A 23,579-nucleotide genomic window follows, 5' to 3' on the forward strand; every position below is an offset into this window, starting at 1 on the left:
CAGAGGGTCAGGAAATTGAAGGGAGGTGTGTAGTGGGGGATGTGGAACAGGGAGTAGCCACCAGAAAGTCCCAGGTGCTAAGAAAGCAAGAGGCTCCCAAGAACTAGTGGGGATAACATGAGTGGAAATGCCCAACAAAGAAGAGAGAGAACCTTTAGAGACAGTATGAAGTTTAGACATTGCCCCCAGTTGAGGGATAGGGGCCACCCACTCATCTCAAAAATTTTAGAATTGCTCCTGTCTAAAGAAAATACAAGGACAACAAGAGGAGCAGAGACTGGAGGAAAGGCCATCCAGAGACTGACCCACCTGGGGATCCATCCCATTTGCTGCCACCAAACCCAGACATTATTGCTGATACTAAGAAGAACTTGCAGACTGGAGCCTGGTGTAGCTGTCTCTTGCCAGAGCCTGACCAATACAGATGTGAATGCTTGCAGCCAACCATTGAACTGGGCATGCGAACCACAATGAAGGAGTTAGGGGAGGATTGAGGTGCTGAAAGGGTCTGCAACCCCATAGGAAGAACAACAATATCAACCAACCAGGCTCCCCAGAGCTTCCAGGGACTAAACCACCAACCAAAGAATACACATGGAGAGACCCTTGGCTCCAGCTACATATGTAGCAGAGGATGGCCTTATATGCCATCATTGGGAGGGAAGGTCTTTGGTCCTGTGAAGTCTTGTTGCCCCAGTGTAAGGGAATGCTAGGGCAGTGAGGCAGAAGCGGGTGGGTGGGTGGGTGGGTGGGTGGGGGAACACTCTCACAGAAGCAGGAGGAGGGAGGATGTCATAGGATGTTTGCCAAGGGGAAACCAGAAAGATAACATTTGAAATGTAAATAAATCAAATAACCAATAAAACAACAAAAAACATAAAAGAACGAAGACTGGTTCTCTTCATGAGATGTTTATTTAAAATGTAAAGAGATGGTAAAAACAAACCAGGTGAATATAATTAGGTAGTGTCATAAACAGAGTCTATAAATCTTTCACATTCATTTCCTCATCCTAAACATTCACAAAGGAAAAACAATAGAAGAAACAAATTTTTAACCCACTTAAAAATGTTGTAGAAATTTAAAATCATTACTTTTTAAACACCAAATAAATATAAAAATAAATATAGATTAAATTACACTGATTGTTTATTACACTAGATTCAATAAAGTGGAAATCTTACAAGACAGCTGAGCATGAGTCGGTAAATTTACATCTCAAAGCATGATTTACATTTAAGTGGCATAAAACTGGACCGCTTATGGTTAAGTGGATCAATAGCCTGCTCCTGCAAAACCAAGTTGGCTCTAGCACCCAAGTGGTAGCCAACAACCATTTATAACTCAAGTGTCAGAAGACAGAATGTCTTTTTCTGGTCTACATGTGCACCAGGCACACATGAATGTTGTACATATATACAATTATCTAAATCATTCATATAGAAAAGAATCTGTACAGAAGAATATTTATACTTTGTGTTATGATATGCCATTGAAATGTGCGCAGATTTTTTAATTGCCTTATATATTTTTATTAGATGAGCAATTTATGAACTGAAATGACCTTTTTTTTTTTCGGAGCTGGGGACCGAACCCAGGGCCTTGCTCTTGCTAGGCAAGCGCTCTACCACTGAGCTAAATCCTCAACCCCTCTGAAATGACCTTTTAATAATTTAGTATAACCCATAAACAAATATTGGTTCACATTTCAAATTCTAAGATAGTATAGTATCAATAAGTTTGTGTTATATTTTTTGAAGTTACTCTATTTCCTAACTATTAAATCAACTATTTGAAATCATCAAGTTCTTTTTAACTTGCAGTGACATGGTTTGTTACAAAAAGAGTTTTCTGTCAATGACTCTCAGAAGAGCATTTTTCACATCTTTGTTTCTCAGACTGTAGATCAGTGGGTTCAGCATGGGAATGACAATGGTGTAGAATACAGAGGCTACCTGAGCTTGGGTGAGGGATGATGTGTTATCAGGTTGCAAATAGGTGAAAATCAAGGAGCCATAGAAGACAGTGACACCTGTGAGGTGAGAGGCACATGTAGAAAAAGCCTTGCACCTGCCAGCTGCTGACTGAATCTTAAGGATGGCTGAGATGATGGTCAGATAAGTGAAAGTAATGATGAGAAGAGAACTGAGGAGTGTGAAACCAGCTAGAACAAAGATCACCAATTCTGTGTTGAAGGCATCTACACAGGACAGGGCTAAAAGAGCTGTGGTGTCACAAAAGAAATGATTAATATAGGGATCACAGAGAGGCAAACTGCTTATCACACAGATGGATATCAGAGAATTTGTGAAGCCTATCATGTATGGTATTACTGCCAGCCAGTTGCACACCTTCTGGGACATAATCACAGAATATAGTAAGGGATTGCAGATTGCTACATAGCGATCATAAGCCATGGATCCCAGAAGGAAACACTCACTGCACACTAAACCGACAAAGAAGTACATCTGAACAAAGCAGCCTACAAATGATATTGATTTCTGTGTGGACTGGAAATCAACTAGTGCCTTGGGTGTCACAGTGGAGGAATAAAATATGTCAATGAATGCTAAATTGCTAAGGAAAAAGTACATAGGAGTATGAAGCTGGGAGTCAATTCTAATTAACATGATCAACCCAATGTTGCCCCACACAGTGAATAAGTAGATGAAAAGGAATATTAAGAACAGACTGACTTGTAATTCCGGGTGATCTGAAAATCCACTAAGCATGAAGACTGTCACTTTTGTGAAATTATTCTCTGTCATTTTTTATGATGTAATCACTGACTTAAACTTGAATAAACAGTAAAAAATTAAAGGCACACTAAAGAGAAAAGATCCAACAATCAGTGACTACTTGTCCTCCAGCATTGACAGCAAAATGGATAGGTAGTAAATGCTCAAAGATGATGTTATGAAGTTCTTATTAATTTTAATTACTTAACAATTTTTTACTTGTGTGCATATCTGTGTTTTACCTGAATGAAAATCCTTGAAAATATTAGAAGGGGTTGTTGGAAATTTGGATGCTGAATTTTCATATTTTGAGGAGCTGCCTGATATGTGTGGTGTTCCACAACTCTGGTCCTCTGAAGAAGCATTAGGTTCACTTAACCTCTAAGCCACATCTCCAGCTTCTGACTTATTTTAAAGAAGATGACAGATTCTATTGGATATTGCAATGAATTCTTATGTAGAATATTTTAATGCTTCAAAATATCAAGACAAAGTGTCCAGAATAATTACAAGATACTTCTGCTAAGTTTCACTATATTCTATCCAACTCTCTTACTGAGACAAAATTTTATTCCTATGAATTTATTTATTGGAATCAATTGTATTGTAGCCTTAGGAAATATAAAGCTTTTAAAAAGAAACTTGAAGAAAGAAACTATAACTAATTCATTTAATTATAATGTCATATAACAACCTTAAATTAAGTTGTAGACAAAATGACAACATCCAATATAGTCTCAGAATCAGTATATGTCTGTTACTTTTTATATTGGAAAACTATAAACATGTAGCTCAAATTGTATTCACATAAAAATTTCTTCATGTTTCTCTATTTTCTGTCACTTGTACATTTTGTCCATTGATGATTTAAGTCCTGCTGCAGATTTTCATTTAAAACATAATTCCAATACTTTCAACTATGAAGGTAGGGGTCAAGAAAATATCCAATTACAGCACACATGAAATCAGAAAATAAGTTCATTGTTCAAAAGTGGTTCCCAAAACTGTGAGGAAAATGCTGAAAACAAACATTTAAACCAAAGAGTTAGAAAGTGGTCTCATGAAAATGGGAGACCTTACGTTTTCAATGCTTTTACAAACACATAAGAAAAAGTGAAACTACCATGCATATGAAGCAAATCTGTTTTTATATACAACACATCATACCAAAGGTACTTGAATCTTGTATAATCAAGTGATCATTTAATGTGCCTCATGCCCCCAAATATTCCTATTTATTTATTATAGAGAAATTGATCAATGACAGTGTATTTACTTGTTTTTCACTGAATATTTTTTGTTAGAAACAATGTTAACAATACACATTTTGTTAACATCAAATTTTTATCTTTATATACAAAATTATATACAAAATTATACTTCATTACGTTAGGCTACATAAAGAGAAAATTTAGTTTTATATTACAATAATTTAAAAATATTCTTAGTGGCAGAGACTGCCTTTCTTTTTTCTCAACAGAAACCTTTCTGGACTCCCTAAGTTACTACCTGAGCCAGGGACTACCATGACAGGAATAGATGATTCATTTCACAAAGTTTAGAGTGAACAACCAAAACATTCTCTAAAATTTACTCTATTAACCCACCTTTAAAAATCTCTACATTCACATTCCATAGCCTCGGTCAAGAGATGAAAGGTGAAAGAAATCAGTCATGCTAGATCTGTAATGATTTACACATCAATTGTTATATAATGGACTGAACTGACAAAGAAGAGTAATACTAACTCCAGTGCTTTCATCTATGGAAAGGTCTCTCTGCCACCACATACTAACAGCTGTGAACACATTATTTAATATCATTCTATTTAAAAATGGATACATTGTTCAGAAATAATATGTAAAGCAAGATAACCAAATTAAGTGAGTTTAAACAAACACTGGCTTTGGAAATTCTCAGAAAACAACCAAAGTATCACCTCCAACGCCTCTGTGTACTCTGTGTAGACTTCAAGGTAAGCACATATGTGGTGTCCCTGAAGTTCGCTATCTGATCAAAATTAGAATATATTATCAAAACATGACAGGTGATCCTAGGTTAAAAAGAAGCTCCTTTAATTAAGTCATTTCTCCTGAAGATTACAAGGGCTTGGGATATTACTTAGCTATTTAGTAAAATGTACTCACATATAAAATGATATTTAATAGAAGCATATTATAAAGGAATGAGAAAAACGAGGTACCCAGCCTCAGTGCGCTGGTATAAAGTTTATTTTGATACTAAAATAACTTTAAAATAGTTTAAAATATCTATAAAATCAATTGTATTTTAAAATATCTATAAAATAAAATTCAAGTACTTTCTATAAAGATCAAATATAGCAAGGATAAAATTTCAAAACCCTAATCTTACAAAAGATATCATTGTTGTAACATATTAAAAATAATTAAGATATACAAGTTAATGGTCAGTCATTTTCAGTACAAATGTAATTTTTTCAGGGAAAAGCTGATTTTTGAGCGATTTTATCTGACATCATACAGTATGTTATATGTTGTCAAAATTAAGCCTAAAGCAAGAAAAGCAAAACAAAGTTTACTTAAGAGATTTTTACTGTAAAGTAGTATCCAAATCAGTTATATAAAAATGACTCTGAAAGGTTGATTAGAATATGCTAAATTTACAACACACTTACATAACAGGAGACTCAGACTTAAGTCATTCCCCTAAATGGAGGACCGATTCACCAAAAAAAGTTGAAGGAAAAGGATACTTGGGAAATAAGACCTGCCAGAAATCTGTTGTTTCTGCCTCCAGCTGCATGGACCTGATCACCTCTGGCTGTGTAGACCTAATCACATCTTTCAGTATAAGTCAACTAGTTCTGGTTCTGGCCTGCTCGCCCCCCCCCAAAAAATATAGTCTTCTAATCTAAAGATGGGTTAATCCTCATGTCTCAGAGTACAGGGGGTAGATTTCTTTGTCCAGTGAACAATCTCAGAGTCTATATCCATACTCTAAAAGTCTCAATCACGGGAGAGGCAAATAGAAATTATTCTGTCCTCAATATCTCCAAAGCTGACATTTAGGATGTTGTCACCAGGAGACCTCTACATTAGCCTGCCTCCCAACTGCTTTGCAACCTGTATGCCAGTTACATTAAAATGACCTTCACACTGTCATTTCTTCTTCTTAGCAAAAATTAATTTCCGAGTCCACAGCATAACTACCCACGTAGCCTGACTGAAGGAGCCTGACAAATACTCTACAATTAAATTCTCAGCTTTGAGAAGTTATTCAGAATATCCAAGTGCTGTGCTTAACAGTTGGCTTTATAGAGATAATAGCCAATTAATAATTCTATAAAGTGATGAACTAAATTTCTTAGGAAACATGCATATTTGTAAAAGGAAAAGGACATCTAGTGTGAAAATCATAGACAAAATTTTATAGATATATCTACAGAAAATTGCCCATGAGTTATGAAAAGATTATGATGCTTACAAGACTTACATAGAAAGTATATTTCTCTTTCTGCAACCTTACATTTACCTCGATAATAATAGCTTTTACCTCCTTTGAAGCTCTAAGTACCATGATTCACTGACACAGTGAATTGGATCCATGATTATCAGTCTTGCTGTTGATGGTGTTACTTAACACAGTTATTTTCCTCTATTGTGTACCATTGTATATATCATGATATTGATAGCTGTTAATTTACCTTACCATGATGAATTAGAAAGAATAGGTAAATTAACTAAGTCAATTATTTTGTGCATATTAGAACTCCTATTTTCCCTCAATCCTGTATCCGTGTTGAAAATGATCCCTTGCCAGCATATTTATAGAGGCTGCACAACAAAGGATTGTCTCCAACAATCTGTGGTATGCAGACACTGAAACACAGACCTCTCCATAATCTTAAAATCACCTAATAAAGAAGTTTTCCAGCTGCCATATTTGATCTCTTGAGGTTTGTCTTTAATTATACTCTAAGGTCTATACCTAAATTGCAAGAAAATGTCTCCAATGAAGACATTATCACTGCATGAAATTGTGGTATTACTGGTCTGTCTGTTGCATTTAAAACCCAGGATTGAGCAACACTGTAATATTTCAATTACTGACTTTATATTTTATCTTTAATTATCCTATTTGTATTCACAAATTCATAATTTTTGTTAATTTTAAGATTTTACATAATATAATATGAAATAATGCAAAAATAGAATATCTTGGATAATATAATTTTTATAAAACATGAATTTGGGGTAATGTCTATTGGTATATATTAGTTTTTTGCCAATGTGTCTTTCCTTGGTGAAATATTTATATTTTTCAAGGAAAAAATACAGTTTTTGTCAATTATAAAGTGAAGCATTGTACAGATTTAAAATTATTGCTTCTAAGCTAAATACACAAAAGCAATGTTCAAGACCCTAATCTATGATTTCCTACTTTATTAAACTATGAATAAGTAATGGTAAAAAAAGAATAAAAGAAGGTAATGGAATATTGAATAATACTATGATGAATTATATACTTGCATGAGATTGTTAAAAATAGAAACTTATATGATTGAAGAAATGCTATAAGCAATCCAATATTTTGAGGAACATTACCAAGAATATTATTAGAGAAATAAAAATCTTTGAAGTTTGTCATTAAGAACAATGACTATAAAGGAGAGAAAAAACATCAAGTGATCAAATAAAATGAAATCCACAATAACAGGATATAACAAAAGCTAGATATTTTAAGAAAAAATAAGTAATTAGAGAAATCTTTATTAAAGGTGAGGCAAGGTGCAGCATGTATCCTAGAAATTTGACTCTGAAGTAAAAATATAAAGACAAAATATAAGGGTCATGCAGAGCTGAAAGAACAAAAGTAGAAATCTTTTAGTGATTAATGGCTTTCTGCTCCGGTGGATTTCAAAAGAAAGGAGAAAGATGAATAATGAACAAGAAACCCATGCGAGGAGCAACTGGGAGAAAGACTCACCAATGAATGTTCAGAGACAGAGATGTGCTTAGGCTGACTTTGTCCATGACACAATTTTTATGGAACTATTTCAGAATGCATAAACGTAATAATGGGGAATACCTGTGAAAGTGGTTGATTTTTTTTTTTTGGACTTTTGTTTGGGGGTTTTGGTTTTTAATTGTGGTTTTTGGTTTTCTCTGTTTAACAGCTCCCGCTGTCCTGGAGCTCATTTTGTAGACCAGGCTGACCTTCAACTCACAGAAATCTGCCTGCCTCTGCTTCCTTAGTCCTGAGATTAAAAGTGTGTTGGAGATTTCTTTTTTTTCCACGTTTTTATTAGATATATTTCTTTACTTACATTTCAAATGTTATTCCCTTTCCTATTTTCCTGTCCATAAGCGCCCCCATCCCCTCCCCCTCCCCCACATGGTGTTTTCCCACATCCACCTCCCCTTAACCAACCCCCCCCCCCGACTTTCCCCTGGACTGGGGGGTCCAACCTTGGCAGGACCAAGCGCTTCCCCTTCTACAGGCATTGAGCAAAGTTACTTTGTCATTGTAGAGGAAAGAGACAGGGTAACAGAGCCAAAGGTCCAGTGAAAATGTGAATGTGGCCCTACTCAGGCATTTTTTTGGATGTCTTAGTTATACTGAGGAACAAAATACTACTTCACCACGTGTTTATTTTTTTCCAAAGGAAGGGCAACGGTATCTTCTTTTTTTAAAATTTTTTATTAGATATATTTCTTTACTTATATTTCAAATGTTATTCCCCTTCCCGGTTTCCTGTCCATAAGCCCCCATCTCCTCCCCTCCCCATCCCCCATACAGGTACTCCCCCCATACATTCCCCTTATTAGCCCCCCATAATCCCCCGCACTGGGGGTTCAACCTTGGCAGGACCAAGGGCTTCCCCTTCCACTGGTGCCCCAACAAGGCTATTCTCTGCTACATATGCAGTTGGCACCCTGGGCCAATCCATGTATAGTCTTTCGTTAGTGTTTTAGTCCCTAGAAGCTCTGGTTGTTTGACCTTGTTGTTTTTATGGGGTTGCAAGCTCTTTCAACTCTTTCAATACTTCCTCTAATTCCCCCCAAGGGTGTCCTGTTCTCAGTTCTCACCACTTTAAAACATAAACTTAAAAATGGTCTAGAACTTGGAATTTCTAATGGGTAAGGAAGCTTAATGAAAATATATAAGTATTTTCTCTAAAACTTTTGTTATTCACAGGGGATGAATCCTAAGATACATCATAGATTCTAAAATGCATGGTGTTTGAGACTTCACATAGTGGTACCATATCTCTATATAATGTTTGTAGAATATGCCCCCCCAACTTTCTGTTGCCCTTAATATTTCATGCAATTTAACAAACCTAATTATATGTTTATTGTTGCTATCCTGTAATTTACTTGTATATTTGTTATTATTTTTACTTTGTTTTTCTTGATTTCAATCTCTGGAAGGTTTTCATGGAACAGCTATATGAAGGACCAGCTGTATTGACCTTTCCTTGCATGGATAACTGTTATAAAATTCAGCTGATATACTCTCCTTCTCAAACAGAATGTAATTTCACTCTTTAAATATTTTCTTCTGTTATATGTCTTCTTGAGTAACTAAATCCACAGGAAAAATATATGTAAAAATTAGAGTATTATCTTAGTTTGAGTTACTATTCTGTTCGTAAAATACATTTATCAATGCAACACTGGGAAGAATGGGCTAATTGGGCTTACATTTCCATAACATTCCTTATCATCAAAGGAAGTCGGGACCAGCACACAATTGGGGAAGGAATCTGGGGACAGGAGCTGCTGCAGAGGCCATGAGTGATGCTGCTCACTGGCTTGCTCACCATTGAATATTAACCCTGTTTCTATAGAAACTAGGACCACCAGCCTAGGGGATACCCAGACCATAATGGGCTGGGGCCTCTCCCATCAGTCACTAATTAAGAAAATACCCCAAAAGCTTTCCTATACCACAATCTTTTAGAGGCATTTTCTCAATGAAGGCCACTTTCTCATGGCTTTGGCTATGTCAAGTTAACAGAAAATAACCAGGAGAGATATATCATCATGTACAAACTTTCATTATCATTTGATTATCATTTTGCAGGTTAAAAGTCTTATCTACTCAATATTTAAAATGGAGTGTATATATGAGTCAACTTAAGATGTGTAATGATGAGCTGTTATTCAGAAGGCTCTTTGGGTAACCTGAGAACTATTTTAATTTGTTTTTGAAAATTTATTACAGGGTAAACTTACAAACATGCATTTTGGTGAGATGTGATGCAAATGTTTTCTATGTAACTATTCTGAAATAAACTGTGGTATATGTAGAAACAATAAAATAAAGATTATTTAACTTATATTACATAAAAGTCTATACTTTTGCTGTATGAAAAATGAAAATTCATAGGCATAATTGAAACTTGATGTTTATTTATCTGTATACACTAATACTTGAGATTATATTTATTATTCTTGACATATGAACACAACTTTTATTTTGCAATCACATTACTAATATTAAAATATGTCTGATAGCATGTTTAGTGTTTGCTTCCTTGTTTAGACAGAACAGCAGAACACTCCAGATTTTATTCCCCTCTTGGTCCACATCCCATACCTTCTCCCTGTTCACACCTCTGTCTCCACAAGGATGTCCCCACTCCACTCCACCAGACCTGTAAACTCCCTGGGGCCTCCAGTCTCTTGTGGGTTAGGAGCATCTTCTCTGATTGAACCCAGACCTGGCAATCCTCTATTGTGTATTTGTTGGGGGCCTCATAGCAGCTGGTGTATGCTACCTGGTTGGTGATCACCAACCAGGAAACAATCTTTTATAAAGGACACTATATTTTTCAGAATCATAATTTGAGCATTACAAATATGAAATGTAGATATCAGTAACATGAAATTAGTTTAAAAAAAGAAGACTTATGAGATTCTGAAGGGCAAACAGCAATCAAAAGTAAAAACAAAACACAAAAAACTTCTGTCAGAGTACCCTTATGTGTACCTAAGACAGAAGTCTGTGAAAACAGATATGGCAATAATACACTCTTTTTGATATCTTCACACTAGAAAGAAGAGAACGTACCATGATTCTTCCTATGTGGAGTTTTACTGTTTTTAGAGAACAAGACAGGAACGCTAACTCACTGTAGCATGATTCAACCACTCTGCATGCTTCCTATCTGCTTTTAGTTTTTCAGTAAACATCATTTGTTTTTTGTGCAAATTTACCCTGTCTCCCCTTCTACTATTAAACTATATATACAGACATATGTAATTGTGTCTGTAACTGTTAAGAAAGTGGATCCTTTATGTGATCACAATGAATATTAACAAACTTGGCTTTCTATTCCATCAATATTCTTTTGACATACTTAAGCCCTCACCTATGTTCCATCAGTAACATTAATGCAATTTTTGTGATTTGAATCTGCCCTCAAAATAACTTTCAAACTGAGGGATCTAGCTAGGAAATGTAGCTGAGGGATGTAGTAGGAAATTGCAATCACTTAATATTATATATTATTTATAATAGATTAATATAATATATAATATATTGTGGCATATATGTCACAAATATATGTGATAATGAATATTATAGTGAATACATAATATTTTCAATAACATTAAAATTAAAATTCTAACATGAATGTGTGTTTAAACATAAAAGTCTTTTAAAATACCTTGATTTAGGCATTTAAACACATAGTCTATAGAATTAATAAATTTGACTTAAACATATAAGCTCCATTTTACTGAGACAGTATTTTTCTCTTAATCATCCTTCTCATGGCTTCTTTGGCCTCTTTGTTTCTCACACTGTATATTAAAAGATTCAGTACTGGCAGCAAAAGTGTGTAAAACACAGATAAGATTTTTTCTGTATCTTGTGGGAAGCTTGAGCTGGTTCCCAGGTAAGTAGATATCACTGTTCCATAGAAGAGAGTTACTACAGTTAGGTGGGAGGCACATGTGGATAAGGCCTTATAACTTCCCCTGGCAGAATTTGTTTTTAGGACAGTGATAAGAATTCCCAAATAGGAACTAACTACTATCAGAAAAGTAGTTATGGATGTAGCACCAGAAAGAACAACGAATAAAACCTCACTGGCATAGGTATCAGAGCAGGAGAGCTGAAAGAGCAATGGAATGTCACAGAAATAATGGTCAATGACATTGGGCCCACAAAAAGTCAAATTGAGAAGGCTCCTCAAGTGGGTAAGGGAGTTGGCACACCCTAGCAGATAAGAGGCTGATACAAGGTAGATGCAAAACGTGGGAGTCATAAGACCTCTGTAGTGAAGTGGACTGCAGATGGCAAGATACCTATCATAGGCCATTGCAGCTAAGAGGAAGCATTCTGCAGTCAGGAACATGTTGACACAGGAATACTGTAGAAGACAGCCTTGGTACGAGATGCTGTTTTGCCCTACCAAGTAGTTTATCAGCATTTTGGGAAGAAAGACTGATGAGTAGGAGAAATCCAAGAAAGCCAAGTGACTAAGGAAAAAGTATTTGGGGGAATGAAGCTGGGCAGTAGCTAAAATTATCACAATAATCCAGAAATTGCCTGCTACAGTAATGACATAAATTAAGAGAAACAGCACAGAGAGTACAGTATTCAGTAGAGGGTCCTCAGTCAGGCCCAGTAGGATAAACTCAGTTATCACAGTCAAATTTCTGTCAGCCATTAATGTGACTCCTTTATAAGAGATCTGTAACAAGAGGGAAAAAATGTCCAAAGATTACAGTTTATAGACATGAAATCATTCAATTAGCATCTTTTAAATCTGCAAAGCTTTCATCATTAAATAAAACAATCCAAATTATATTTAAATTACCCAAGTGTGAAAAGTTGGCTCTTAAAAACTTTTTTCTTGGCTCACATCAAGGAAATAGGATTGTGTCTTATATGAATGAAAATTCTTGCAGAAACTGCAACACTCTTTGTTAGACACAGTAATAATCAAGTCTAATTTGTTTCCTGGTAGAAAGTTAAGCCAGTGTGTCTTGATATGAGAATATTCTAAATTACAAGAATAAGTCAGAAGAACTTCACCTTCCAGTAGTGGACATTTACTGTGAAGAATAAAACATCCAAATAAACAAAAGTTCTCTTGTCAATTAACAATTTGGAGAATTGGAAGGAAGAGAGCCATGATCTGCATATAATATATGAAAAAAAAATTTTAAAAATGTTCTCTTGGACAGGTGTCTCCTCACAGCAATAGAAAAGTAACTAAGATAGTATTTTTGACTGAAATTGTACTTCTTTCCTTTTAATTTATAAAATTTAAAATATTAAATATAAAAATCATCTAAAATATCCAGTATCATATTTAGAAAAGTTAAAGAGTAAAACATAATATAAATATATTAAGTAGATTGTAATCATAAGTATGTTTTCATAAATATACAGACATATAGAAAATGTGATTCAATTTGTAGTATATAATAAAAGAAAATAACATTCAGGGAATCAGCACTATGAAATAAAAAGGAATTTCCATGAATTTTATCTCTTTAAATTATCTTGCTCCAGTGCTGGACAAAATTGGCTTTCATGCAATAAATAGAACTTACCATAAATGCTCTGATTTGCTACAGCGTTTACTCTTTAAGTGTGGGTTAGCCTGCACCAGATATTTTTATAATGTGCTGATTTTATCTTCTGTCCTTTGACCTCTGAAATAATTGCTACAAATATATTTAAGCAAGAATGTGTACTCTATTGACGTACTTGATGACTTTCAGATCCATCTTTCAGTTCACAAAAGACAGAACATTAGCCTAACTTGATTTTAAAATATAGCCTCAAATATGCAGTGTCACTGGCTTTTTGTAACATTTCAAAAATACGTGAGAAATTAATGTTTACGAAATATTCTAAATGAAATAATTCTAGGAATATATAATATGCTGGCCTAGCAGAGATTTAATAAGATAAATTTAGAGAATTTAGAGAATTTCACGTAAGTTTGACAGGAAACTTCATTTTAGCTGAACAACAATAAATATAATATTTCACAATCAATGTACCTGAATTACCCTGAGAAAGACATTTCCCTGACCTTTATAGTAAAGGATGATTAGAGGCTCAAATTTCTCTGTAGCTATTAAATAACTAGTAAAATATTGCAAATTAGTATTCACTTTCTATACTTTATTGAAAACACAAGTCTATAATGATGGATTATTTCTACCAAAGCTCTCTGCATCTTTTACAACTAAGCAGCTTTCTGTTCAAACAAAGGGAAGTTGTAGATTTACCTGGAAGCATCCTGAAAACCTGTCACACTTAACATATACATTCCTGGTCTAAGACTAAAATTATGGAAAATAAATCCAAAATAAATGTGTGATGAGTAACTTCACAATCACATTTTAGATTAATGTATTTTAAAATAAATTTTGGTTTAATGGTTTTCAGCATTTGTCCTTATTGAGATTTATTTTAAGGAAACTGAATTTGTGATATTTTCTGGTTTTGTTCAATTTCAGTGATTTCATAATGGATAATTTAATTTACAAAATTTCTATTTTGTCTGGACTATGTTTTTTTCTTTTCTTTTGCTTAGAGTAAGTTTATTTCAATAAATGAAAATCCCAGTCTAATACTTAGTTGATCTAATGAAGCTAAATTTTATTTTATGGTTTCCTTATTCAAATTCAGAAAAAAAAAGTAGTTAATAGGAAACCTTCCTGATTAGAAATGATATCTTCCACTAAATTCCCTTTTTAACTTTCAAATAAGAAAGATAAACACCATTAAGCATAGCTGTCTGAGGAAATGTAGAATAAGCTTACAGTGTGCCATCGAAGTGAACACAGACCGAGATATTTGTCTGAATCCGTTTCCTGAATTGCATGCTCAGAATGACAACACTTTGCATCACATTATTTTACTGCTTAGGGACATTGATCAGTTTGAAGACGTGGGAAGTCAATTATATTAATAAATGCTGTGTTGCAATCTACAAGCAGGATGCCTACCTGATGTGAAGAATCAGAGTTGGTCTGTGTCTAAATTTCCTTACTGTTGAGTTTATATTTGGCTTTTTGCCTTTGGGGGAATAGAATCTCCAGGGCACTGTAAATGCTGGGATTCATTAAAAATGCTACAGTTAGCCCTGAGGAAATTAAGGACCTTGGTGTACTTCCAAAATGAAATACTATAATGGAAAGAAAATGTATTTTCTATCAAATTATTTTCTATTTTAACATTGATTTATTTATCCTTTTATATGTGTTATACATGATTTTAGTGTATATCACCTACTGAAAACTCATTCTATAACTATATTGTTATTTGTTATTTGTAATAATTATATATATATATATACATATATATATAGTGAAAACACAAACATGGAGGTGATTTAATTTGAAGTCTATATGTGTACTTATCTTCATCTGCATATAGGCATACACTAGATAGTGTGTGGTATTGGTAATATGGCTAAAGGGGTCACTTGCATATATTTTTCTTTTTTAATTTCTCACTTTATATCCCACTCACTGCACCCTCCCAGCTAACCTCTCTCACCATTCTTCCCACTCCTCCCTCCCCTTCTCCTCTGAGCAAGTGGGGGCTTCCAGAGTATTCCCCCTACCTTGGTAATTCATGCTTTTGCAAGGCTAGATACATCTGCCGACCGTGATACTTTAAGTCTTTGTGAGCCTAGATGTGTCCACTCCCAATGAGGCCAGACAAGGCAGCTCACCTGGAAGAACATATCCCACATGTACGGAACAGCTTTAAGGATAATCCACATTTCAGTTGTTCTGGATCCACATGGAGGCCAAACTGCACATATGCTGTATGTTCAGAGGCCTAGGGCCAGTCTGTGGATGTTCTTTAATTGGTGGTTCAGTCTCTGAAAGCCCCAAGGGTCTAGCTTAGTTGATACTGTTGGTCTTCCTAAGGAGTTCCTATCCTCATTGGAGTCTGAAATCCTTCCCCCATTCTTCCAAATTCCCTCCACTGCTTATATGTGGGTGTCTGCATGTGTCTGAGTCAGCTGCTGGGTAGAGCCTCTCACAGAAAAGCCTAAACTTCTATCTGAAAGTATAACAGAGTAACATTAATAGAGTCAGGAATTGGTGATTGCCCATGGGATAGACTCATGTTAGGCCAGTTATTGATGGGCTATCCTTTACTTTCTGTTCCACCACCCATCCTGTTTTTGTTTTAGACACCATTAATTTTGGTTCAAAATTTCTGTGGGTGGGTTTGTGTCCCAGTTGTTCCACTGGAGTTCCTTCAAGGTCGGGCAGTCTCTGGACAGCCTTTTCTTCAGATTCTGATCCACTCTTTGTCCCTATATTTCCTTTAGACAGTATCAATTCTGGGTTAAAATTTTAAGAAGTGTGGGTGGGCCCATTCCTCAAATGGGAGCAGTGCCAAACCTCTGAGTACGGTCTCTACAGGTTCTTTCTCCCCTTTGTTGGGGATTTCAGTTAGTGTCATCCATGTTGGGTGCTGGGAGCCTCTTGTGTTCTGGCATATGGAACTTTCTGGTAGTTATCCCCGGTTCCCCCTGCCCCACTGCTAAACACCCCTGTTGAATTTCCTAACGCTCTGTATAACAATCTTGTCTCTTCCCATACTAGATCCTGCCCCCCTTTTTTCTCTCCCACTCCTCTCTTCCTCACAAATCCCTGATGCCCTCTACCTCCCATGATTATTTTGTTCCTCCTTATAAGTAGGATTGAAGCATCCACACTTTGATCTTTCTTCTTTTGAAGCTTCATGTGGTCTGTGGATTTAATCTTGAGTAATCCGAGTTTTAGGGCTAATATCCAATTATCAGTAAGTACATACCATGTGTGTTCTTTTGTATCTGTGTTACCTCACTCAGGATGATATTTTCTAATTCTATTCATTTGCCTATAAATTTCATGAGTCATTGTTTTTGATAGCTGAGTAGTACTAAATTGTGTAAATGTACCATATTTTCTGTATCCATTTCTTTGTTGAAAGACATCTGGGTTTCAGCTTCTGTCTTAAAATACAAGGCTGCTATAAACATAGTGGATCATGTGTCCTTGTTATATGTTGGAACATCTTTTGGGTATACGCCTAGGATTGGTATAGCTGAGTCCTCAGGTAGTAAAAGTACAAAGCCCAATTTTCTGAGGAACCATGAGACTGATTTCCAGAGAGGGTGTACCAGTTTGCAATCCCACCAGCAATGGAGGAGCTTATTTCTTTCTCCACATCCTCACAAACATCTGCTGTTACCTGAGTTCTTGATGTTAGCCATTCTGACTAGAGTGAGGAGGAATCTCAGGGTCGTTTTGATTTGCATTTTCCTGATGACTAAGAGTGTTGAACATTTCTTTGGTGCTTCTCAGACATTTGGTATTCCCCAGTTGAGAATTCTTTGTTTATCTCTGTACTCCATTTTTAATATGGTTATTTGATTCTCTGGAGTCTAACTTCTTGAGTTTTTTGTATATACTGGATATTAGCCCTTTATCAGATGAAGAATTGGTAAAGATCTTTTCTGATTCTGTAGGTTTCCATTTTGTTATATTTACAGTGTTCTTTGTCTTACAGAAGCTTTTGCAATTTTAAGAGATCCTATTTGGAGGTAGTTTATCTTAGAGTCTTAGCCATTGGTGTTCTGTTGAGGAAGTTTTCACCTGTGCCAATATGTTCCAGGATCTTTCATATTTACTCTTCTAATAGATTCAGTGTGTCTGGTTTTATTTGGAGATCTTTGATTCACATGGACCTGATCCTTATATAAGGAGATAGCAATTGTTGGATTTGCATTCTTATACATGCTGACCACCACTTAAGCCAGCATTTGTTGAACATATTGTCTCTTTTCCACTGGATGGTTTTAGTTTCTTTGTCAAAGATCTAGTGACCATAAATACTTGGGTTCCTTCCTAGGTTTTCAATTCTATTCCATTGATCTACCTGCCTGTCTCTGTACTAATACCGCGTGGTTTTTGTTGTTGTTTTTAATCACTATTTCTCTGTAGTATAGTTTGAGCTCAGGGATGATGATTCCCCTAGAGGTTAATTTTTTCTTGAGAATGGCTTTTGCTATTCTGGATTGTATGTTGTTCCAAATACATTTGAGAATTACTCTTTCTATTTCTGTGAAGATGTGAATTGGAATTTTGATGCAGATTGCATTGAATCTATAGATTGTTTTGGGTAAGATGGTCATTTTTACTATGTTTATCATACCAATCCATGAGCATGGTAGATCTTTCCATCTTCTTAGATCTTCAGTTTCTTTCTTCAGAGACTTGAAGTTCTTGTCATACAGATCTTTAACTTGCTTGTTTAGAGTCACAACAAGATTTTTTATATTATTTTTGACTATTGTGAATAGTGTTGTTTTCTTAATATTTTGTCAACCTGTTAATCCTTTGAGTGGAGGAAGGTTACCATTTTGTTAGAGTTAATTTTATATCCAGTCAATTTGCTGAAAGTTTTCAACTGAAGTAGTTCTCCAGTAGAATTTTTGGGGTCACTAAAGTATTCTATAATATCATCCGCAAATAGTGATATTTTGACTTCTTCATGTCCAATTTGTATCCCACTGGCCTCCTTTTGTTGCCTAATTGCTCTGGTTTAAAGTACCACATTGAATAAGTAGGGAGTGGAAGGTAGCCTTGTCTAGTCACTGATTTTAGTGGGATTACTTCAAGTTTCTTTCCATTTAGTTTGATGTTGACTCCTGGTTAGCTGAATATTACTTTTACTATGTTTAGATATGGGAATTGAATTCCTGTTCTTTCTAAGACTTCTTCCATGAAGGAGTATTGAATTTTGTTAAATACTTTTTAATCGTTTATAAAACAATTATTTTTTTCTTTGAGTTTGTTTATATAATGAATTACTTTGATGGGTTTCCCTATATTGGACAATATCTGTATCCCTTAAATAAAGCCTGCTTGATCATGGTAAATGATGGTTTTGATGTATTCTTGGATTTAGTTCCTGGAATTTTATTGAGTATTTTTGCATCAATATTCATAAGGGAAATTCATCTGAAGTTCTTTTTCTTTCTTGGGTCTTTGTGTTATTTTGGTACCAGCAAAATTGTGGCTTCATAAAAAGAATTAGGTAGTGTTCCTTCTGTTTCTCTTTTGTGGAATATTTTGAAGAGTATTGGTATTGAAGCTTCTTTGAAGGTCTGATAGAAATCTGCACTAAAACCATCTGGTCCTGGATTTTTTTTTTGATAGGAGACTTTCAATGACTGCTTCTATTTCATTAGGGGATATGGGACTGTTTAGATCATTTATCTGATCCTGATTTAACTTTGGTGCATGGTATCTGTCTAGAAAATTATTCATTTCATCCAGATCTTCCAGTTTTGTTGACTATAGGCTTTTGTAATAGGATCTCAATTCTTTTATAAATTTCTTTGGTATCAGTTGTCATGTCTCACTTTTCATTTCTGATTTTTATTAATTTGGATGCTATTTATGTGCCCTCTGGTTAATTTGACTAAGGGTTTGTCTATTTTGTTGACTTTCTCAAAGAACCAGCTCCTGCTTTTGTTGATTCTTTGAATAGTTCTCTTTGTTTCTATTTGTTTGTTTTCATCCCTGGTTTTGATTGTTTCCTGCCGTCTAATCTTGTATTTGCTTCTTTTTGTTGTAAAGATTTTAGTTGTGCTATAGTAATTGAGAGTACTGCTCCATATAGTAGCCTGGGCTAGGATTTGTGTTCTCTTAGCGTCCATATGATATCGGCCTAGGATCTTCTGTCTTTTAGAGTCTGTTGAGAACTCTGGTGTAATTCTCATAGGTCTGACTTTATATGTTTCATAACCTTTGTTCACATGTTGTTTTTAATATTCTTTCATGTTTTGTATACTTGGTGTTTTGATTATTATGTGTGGAAGGAATTTCTTTTCTGCTCCAATTTATTTGGAGTCCTGTAAGCTTCTTCTTTGTTTATGGGCATCTCTTTCTTTAGGTTAGGGAACTTTTTTTTAAAATTTTGTTGAAAATGTTTACTAGTCCTGTTACTTGGGAATATTTGCTCTCCTCATTGCCTATTATTCTTAGGTTTGGTCTTTTCATTGTGGATTTTCTAAATGTTTTAGGTTATGAGTTTTTTTGAATTTTGCATTTTCTTTGATTGTTGTGTCAATGTTTTCTATGGTATCTTGTATGCCTGAGATTCTCTCTTTTATCTCTTGAATTCTATTGGTGTTGTTTGCATGTATGACTCCTGATTTCTTTTCTAGGTTTTCGATATCTAGGGTTATCTTCCTTTGTGATTTCTTTACTTTTTCTATTTCCATTTTTAGATCATGAACAGTTCTCTTCAATTCCTTCACCTGTTTGGTTATGTTTTCCTGAATTGCTTTAAGGTGCTTATGTGTTTCTTCTTTGAGGGCTTCTACCTTTTTACCTGTGTTCTCCTGTATTTCTTTAAGGGAGTTATCTATGTCCTTCTTAAAGTCCTCTATTCTCATCATGAGATATGATTTTAAATCACAATCTTGTTTTTCAGATCTGCTGTGATATTCAGGGCTTACTGTGTTGGAAGAACTGGGTTCTGATGTTGCCATGTTGCCTTGTTTTCTGTTCCTTAGTTTCTTGTGCTTGCCTCTCACTATCTGGTTATCTGTTGTTAGCTTGTACTTTTATCAGGAACTTTTCCCTCTGAGGGCCTATGTGCCTGTGGTCTTGGTTTGTCAGAAATCCTGGGAGACATGCTCTCTCTGGGTGAAGTAGGGGTGTGGATAGCTATGGCACAGGTTCATTTCTAAGGTGCAAATGAAAACTGGAAGCTGTACATCCTTTTTAATTTGGATTATTTGGGTTGTTAGTGTCTATCATCTTCACTTCTTTATAAATTTTGGATATTAGTCCTCTGTCAGATCTGTGAAGATTCCTTCCCAGTTTTTACCCTGCTAGTTTGTCTGATTGAGAGTGTCTGTTGCCTTACAGAAGTCTGTCAGCTTCATGAGGTTGTTTCATCAATTGTTGATCTTTGAGCCTGAGGCGCTGCTGTTCTACACAGGAAATTATATACTATACCAATGCATTCAAGACTATTTTCCAGTTTGTCTTGAATGAGATTTAATGTATCTGGTTTTATGTTTATGTCGTTGACACATTCAGACTTGATTTTTGTGCAGGGATATAAATATGAAATCTATTTGAATTTAGATATCCAGTTATACCAGCACCACTTTTTGAAGATGATTTCTGTTTTTCATTGTATGGTTTTGGCTTCTTTATTGAAAACTCAGTGTTCATAGTTTGGTGGGTTTATTTCTGGGTCTTTGGTTTTATTGATCAACATGTCTGTTTCTGTACCATTTCCATGCAGTTTTTATCACTATTGCTCTGTAGTACTGAATAAGGTCAGGGATGGTAATTCTTTTTTTTTTTATTAATTTGAGTATTTCTTATATACATTTCGAGTGTTATTCCCTTTCCCGGTTTCCGGGCAAACATTCCCCTAATCCCTCCCCCTCTCCTTCTTTATGGGTGTTCCCCTCCCCACCCTCCCCCCAATGCCGCCCTCCCCCCAACAATCTAGTTCACTGGGGGTTCAGTCTTAGCAGGACCCAGGGCTTCCCCTTCCACTGGTGATCTTACTAGGATATTCATTGCTACATATGAGGTCAGAGTCCAGGGTCAGTCCATGTATAGTCTTTAGGTAGTGGCTTAGTCCCAGGAAGCTCTGGTTGCTTGGCATTGCTGTACATATGGGGTCTCGAGCCCCTTCAAGCTCTTCCAGTTCTTTCTCTGATTCCTTCAACGGGGTCCTATTCTCAGTTCAGTGGTTTGCTGCTGGCATTCGCCTCTGTATTTGCTGTATTCTGGCTGTGTCTCTCAGAAGCAATCTACATCCGGCTCCTGTCAGCCTGCACTTCTTTGCTTCATCCATCTTGTCTAATTGGATGGCTGTATATGTATGGGCCACATGTGGGGCAGGCTCTGAATGGGTGTTACTTCTGTGTCTGTTTTAATCTTTGCCTCTCTATTCGCTGCCAAGGGTATTCTTGTTCCCCTTTTAAAGAAGGAGTGAAGCGTTCACATTTTGATCATCCGTCTTGAGTTTCATTTGTTCTAGGCATCTAGGGTAATTCAAGCATTTGGGCTAATAGCCACTTATCAATGAGTGCATACAATGTGTGTTTTTCTGTGATTGGGTTACCTCACTCAAGATGATATTTTCCAGTTCCAACCATTTGCCTACGAATTTCGTAAAGTCATTGTTTTTGATAGCTGAGTAATATTCCGTTGTGTAGATGTACCAAATTTTCTGTATCCATTCCTCTGTTGAAGGGCATCTGGGTTCTTTCCAGCTTCTGGCTATTATAAATAAGGCTGCAATGAACATAGTGGAGCATGTGTCTTTTTTATATGTTGGGGCATCTTTTGGGTATATGCCCAAGAGAGGTATAGCTGGATCCTGGGGCAGTTCAATGTCCAATTTTCTGAGGAACCTCCCGACTGATTTCCAGGATATTTGTACCAGTCTGCAATCCCACAAACAATGGAGGAGTGTTTCTCTTTCTCCACATCCTCGCCAGCATTTGTTGTCACCTGAGTTTTTGATCTTAGCCATTCTCACTGGTGTGAGGTGAAATCTCAGGGTTGTTTTGATTTGCATTTCCTTTATGACTAAAGATGTTGAACATTTCTTTAGGTGTTTCTCAACCATTTGGCATTCCTCAGCTGTGAATTCTTTGTTTAGCTCTCAAGCCCATTTTTTAATAGGATTATTTGTCTCCCTGCGGTCTAACTTCTTGAGTTCTTTGTATATTTTGGATATAAGGCCTCTATCTGTTGTAGGATTGGTAAAGATCTTTTCCCAATCTGTTGGTTGCCGTTTTGTCCTAACCACAGTGTCCTTTGCCTTACAGAAGCTTTGCAGTTTTATGAGATCCCATTTGTCGATTCTTCATCTTAGAGCGTAAGCCATTGGTGTTTTGTACAGGAATTTTTTTTCCAGTGCCCATCTGCTCCAAATGCTTCCCTAGTTTTTCTTCTATTAGTTTGAGTGTATCTGGTTTGATGTGGAGGTCCTTGATCCACTTGGACTTAAGCTTTTTACAGGGTGATAAGCATGGATCAATCTGCATTCTTCTACATGTTGACCTCCAGTTGAACCAGCACCATTTGCTGAAAATGCTATCTTTTTTCCATTTGATGTTTTGGCTCCTTTGTCAAAAATCAAGTGCCCATAGGCGTGTGGGTTCATTTCTGGGTTTTCACTTCTGTTCCATTTGACTATCTGTCTGTCTCTGTACCAATACCATGCAGTTTTTATCACTGTTGCTCTGTAATACTGCTTGAGTTCAGGGATAGTGATTCCCCCTGAAGTCCTTTTATTGTTGAGGATAGTTTTAGCTAAGGGATCTTAATTCTTAATGAATTTCTTTTATTGTACAGGATTGTCTTGAGTATACGGTTTTGTTTTTTTTTTTTCATACGACATTAAATGCTATTTCAAGATCTATAAAAAATTTACTTGGAATTTTGATGGGGCTGGCATAGAATATGTAGATTGCTTTTGTTAAGTTGGACATTTTCACTATCTTAATCTTGCTGATCCATGAGCATGGAAAATTTTTTCATTTTCTGAGGTCTTCTTCAATTTCTTTCTTCAGAGACTTGAAGTTCTTATCATATAGTTCTTTCACTTGCTTGGTTAGCATCAAACCAAGATATTTTATATTATTTGTGGCTATTTTAAAGGGTTTGTTTCCCCTAATTTCTTTTTTAACCCTTTGTCAGGGCTACTGATTTATTTGAGTTAATTTTGTATACAGCCACTTTGCTGAAGATATTTTTCAACTAGGGGAGTGCAATGGTAAATATTTGATGGTAGCTTGTGTATACTATCATATTGTCTACAAAT

At 35.6% G+C, this 23,579-nt stretch overlaps 3 protein-coding genes across 3 annotated transcripts in view; all 3 read right to left on the reverse strand.

Moving 5' to 3' along the window:
* Nucleotides 1–7,773, reverse strand: part of Or8h10b (olfactory receptor family 8 subfamily H member 10B) — a 35,808-nt gene extending 28,035 nt beyond the window's left edge. The window contains exon 1 of the mRNA XM_063284273.1: nucleotides 7,707–7,773. The gene's annotated coding sequence lies outside the window, so the exon portion shown is untranslated. The remainder of the gene's footprint in view (nucleotides 1–7,706) is intronic.
* Nucleotides 1,836–2,768, reverse strand: Or8i2 (olfactory receptor family 8 subfamily I member 2). Its single transcript, NM_001000564.1, has one exon. It carries the CDS (start codon nucleotides 2,766–2,768, stop codon nucleotides 1,836–1,838), a length of 933 nt encoding a protein of 310 aa, NP_001000564.1.
* Nucleotides 7,774–11,466: 3,693 nt separating the features above from the next.
* On the reverse strand, nucleotides 11,467–12,405 carry Or5be3 (olfactory receptor family 5 subfamily BE member 3). Its single transcript, NM_001000671.1, has one exon. It carries the CDS (start codon nucleotides 12,403–12,405, stop codon nucleotides 11,467–11,469), a length of 939 nt encoding a protein of 312 aa, NP_001000671.1.
* Nucleotides 12,406–23,579: the final 11,174 nt, after the last annotated feature.

The sequence above is a fragment of the Rattus norvegicus genome, chromosome 3, assembly GCF_036323735.1.
Source record: "Rattus norvegicus strain BN/NHsdMcwi chromosome 3, GRCr8, whole genome shotgun sequence".
In the NCBI taxonomy this organism is placed as follows: Eukaryota; Metazoa; Chordata; class Mammalia; order Rodentia; family Muridae; genus Rattus; species Rattus norvegicus.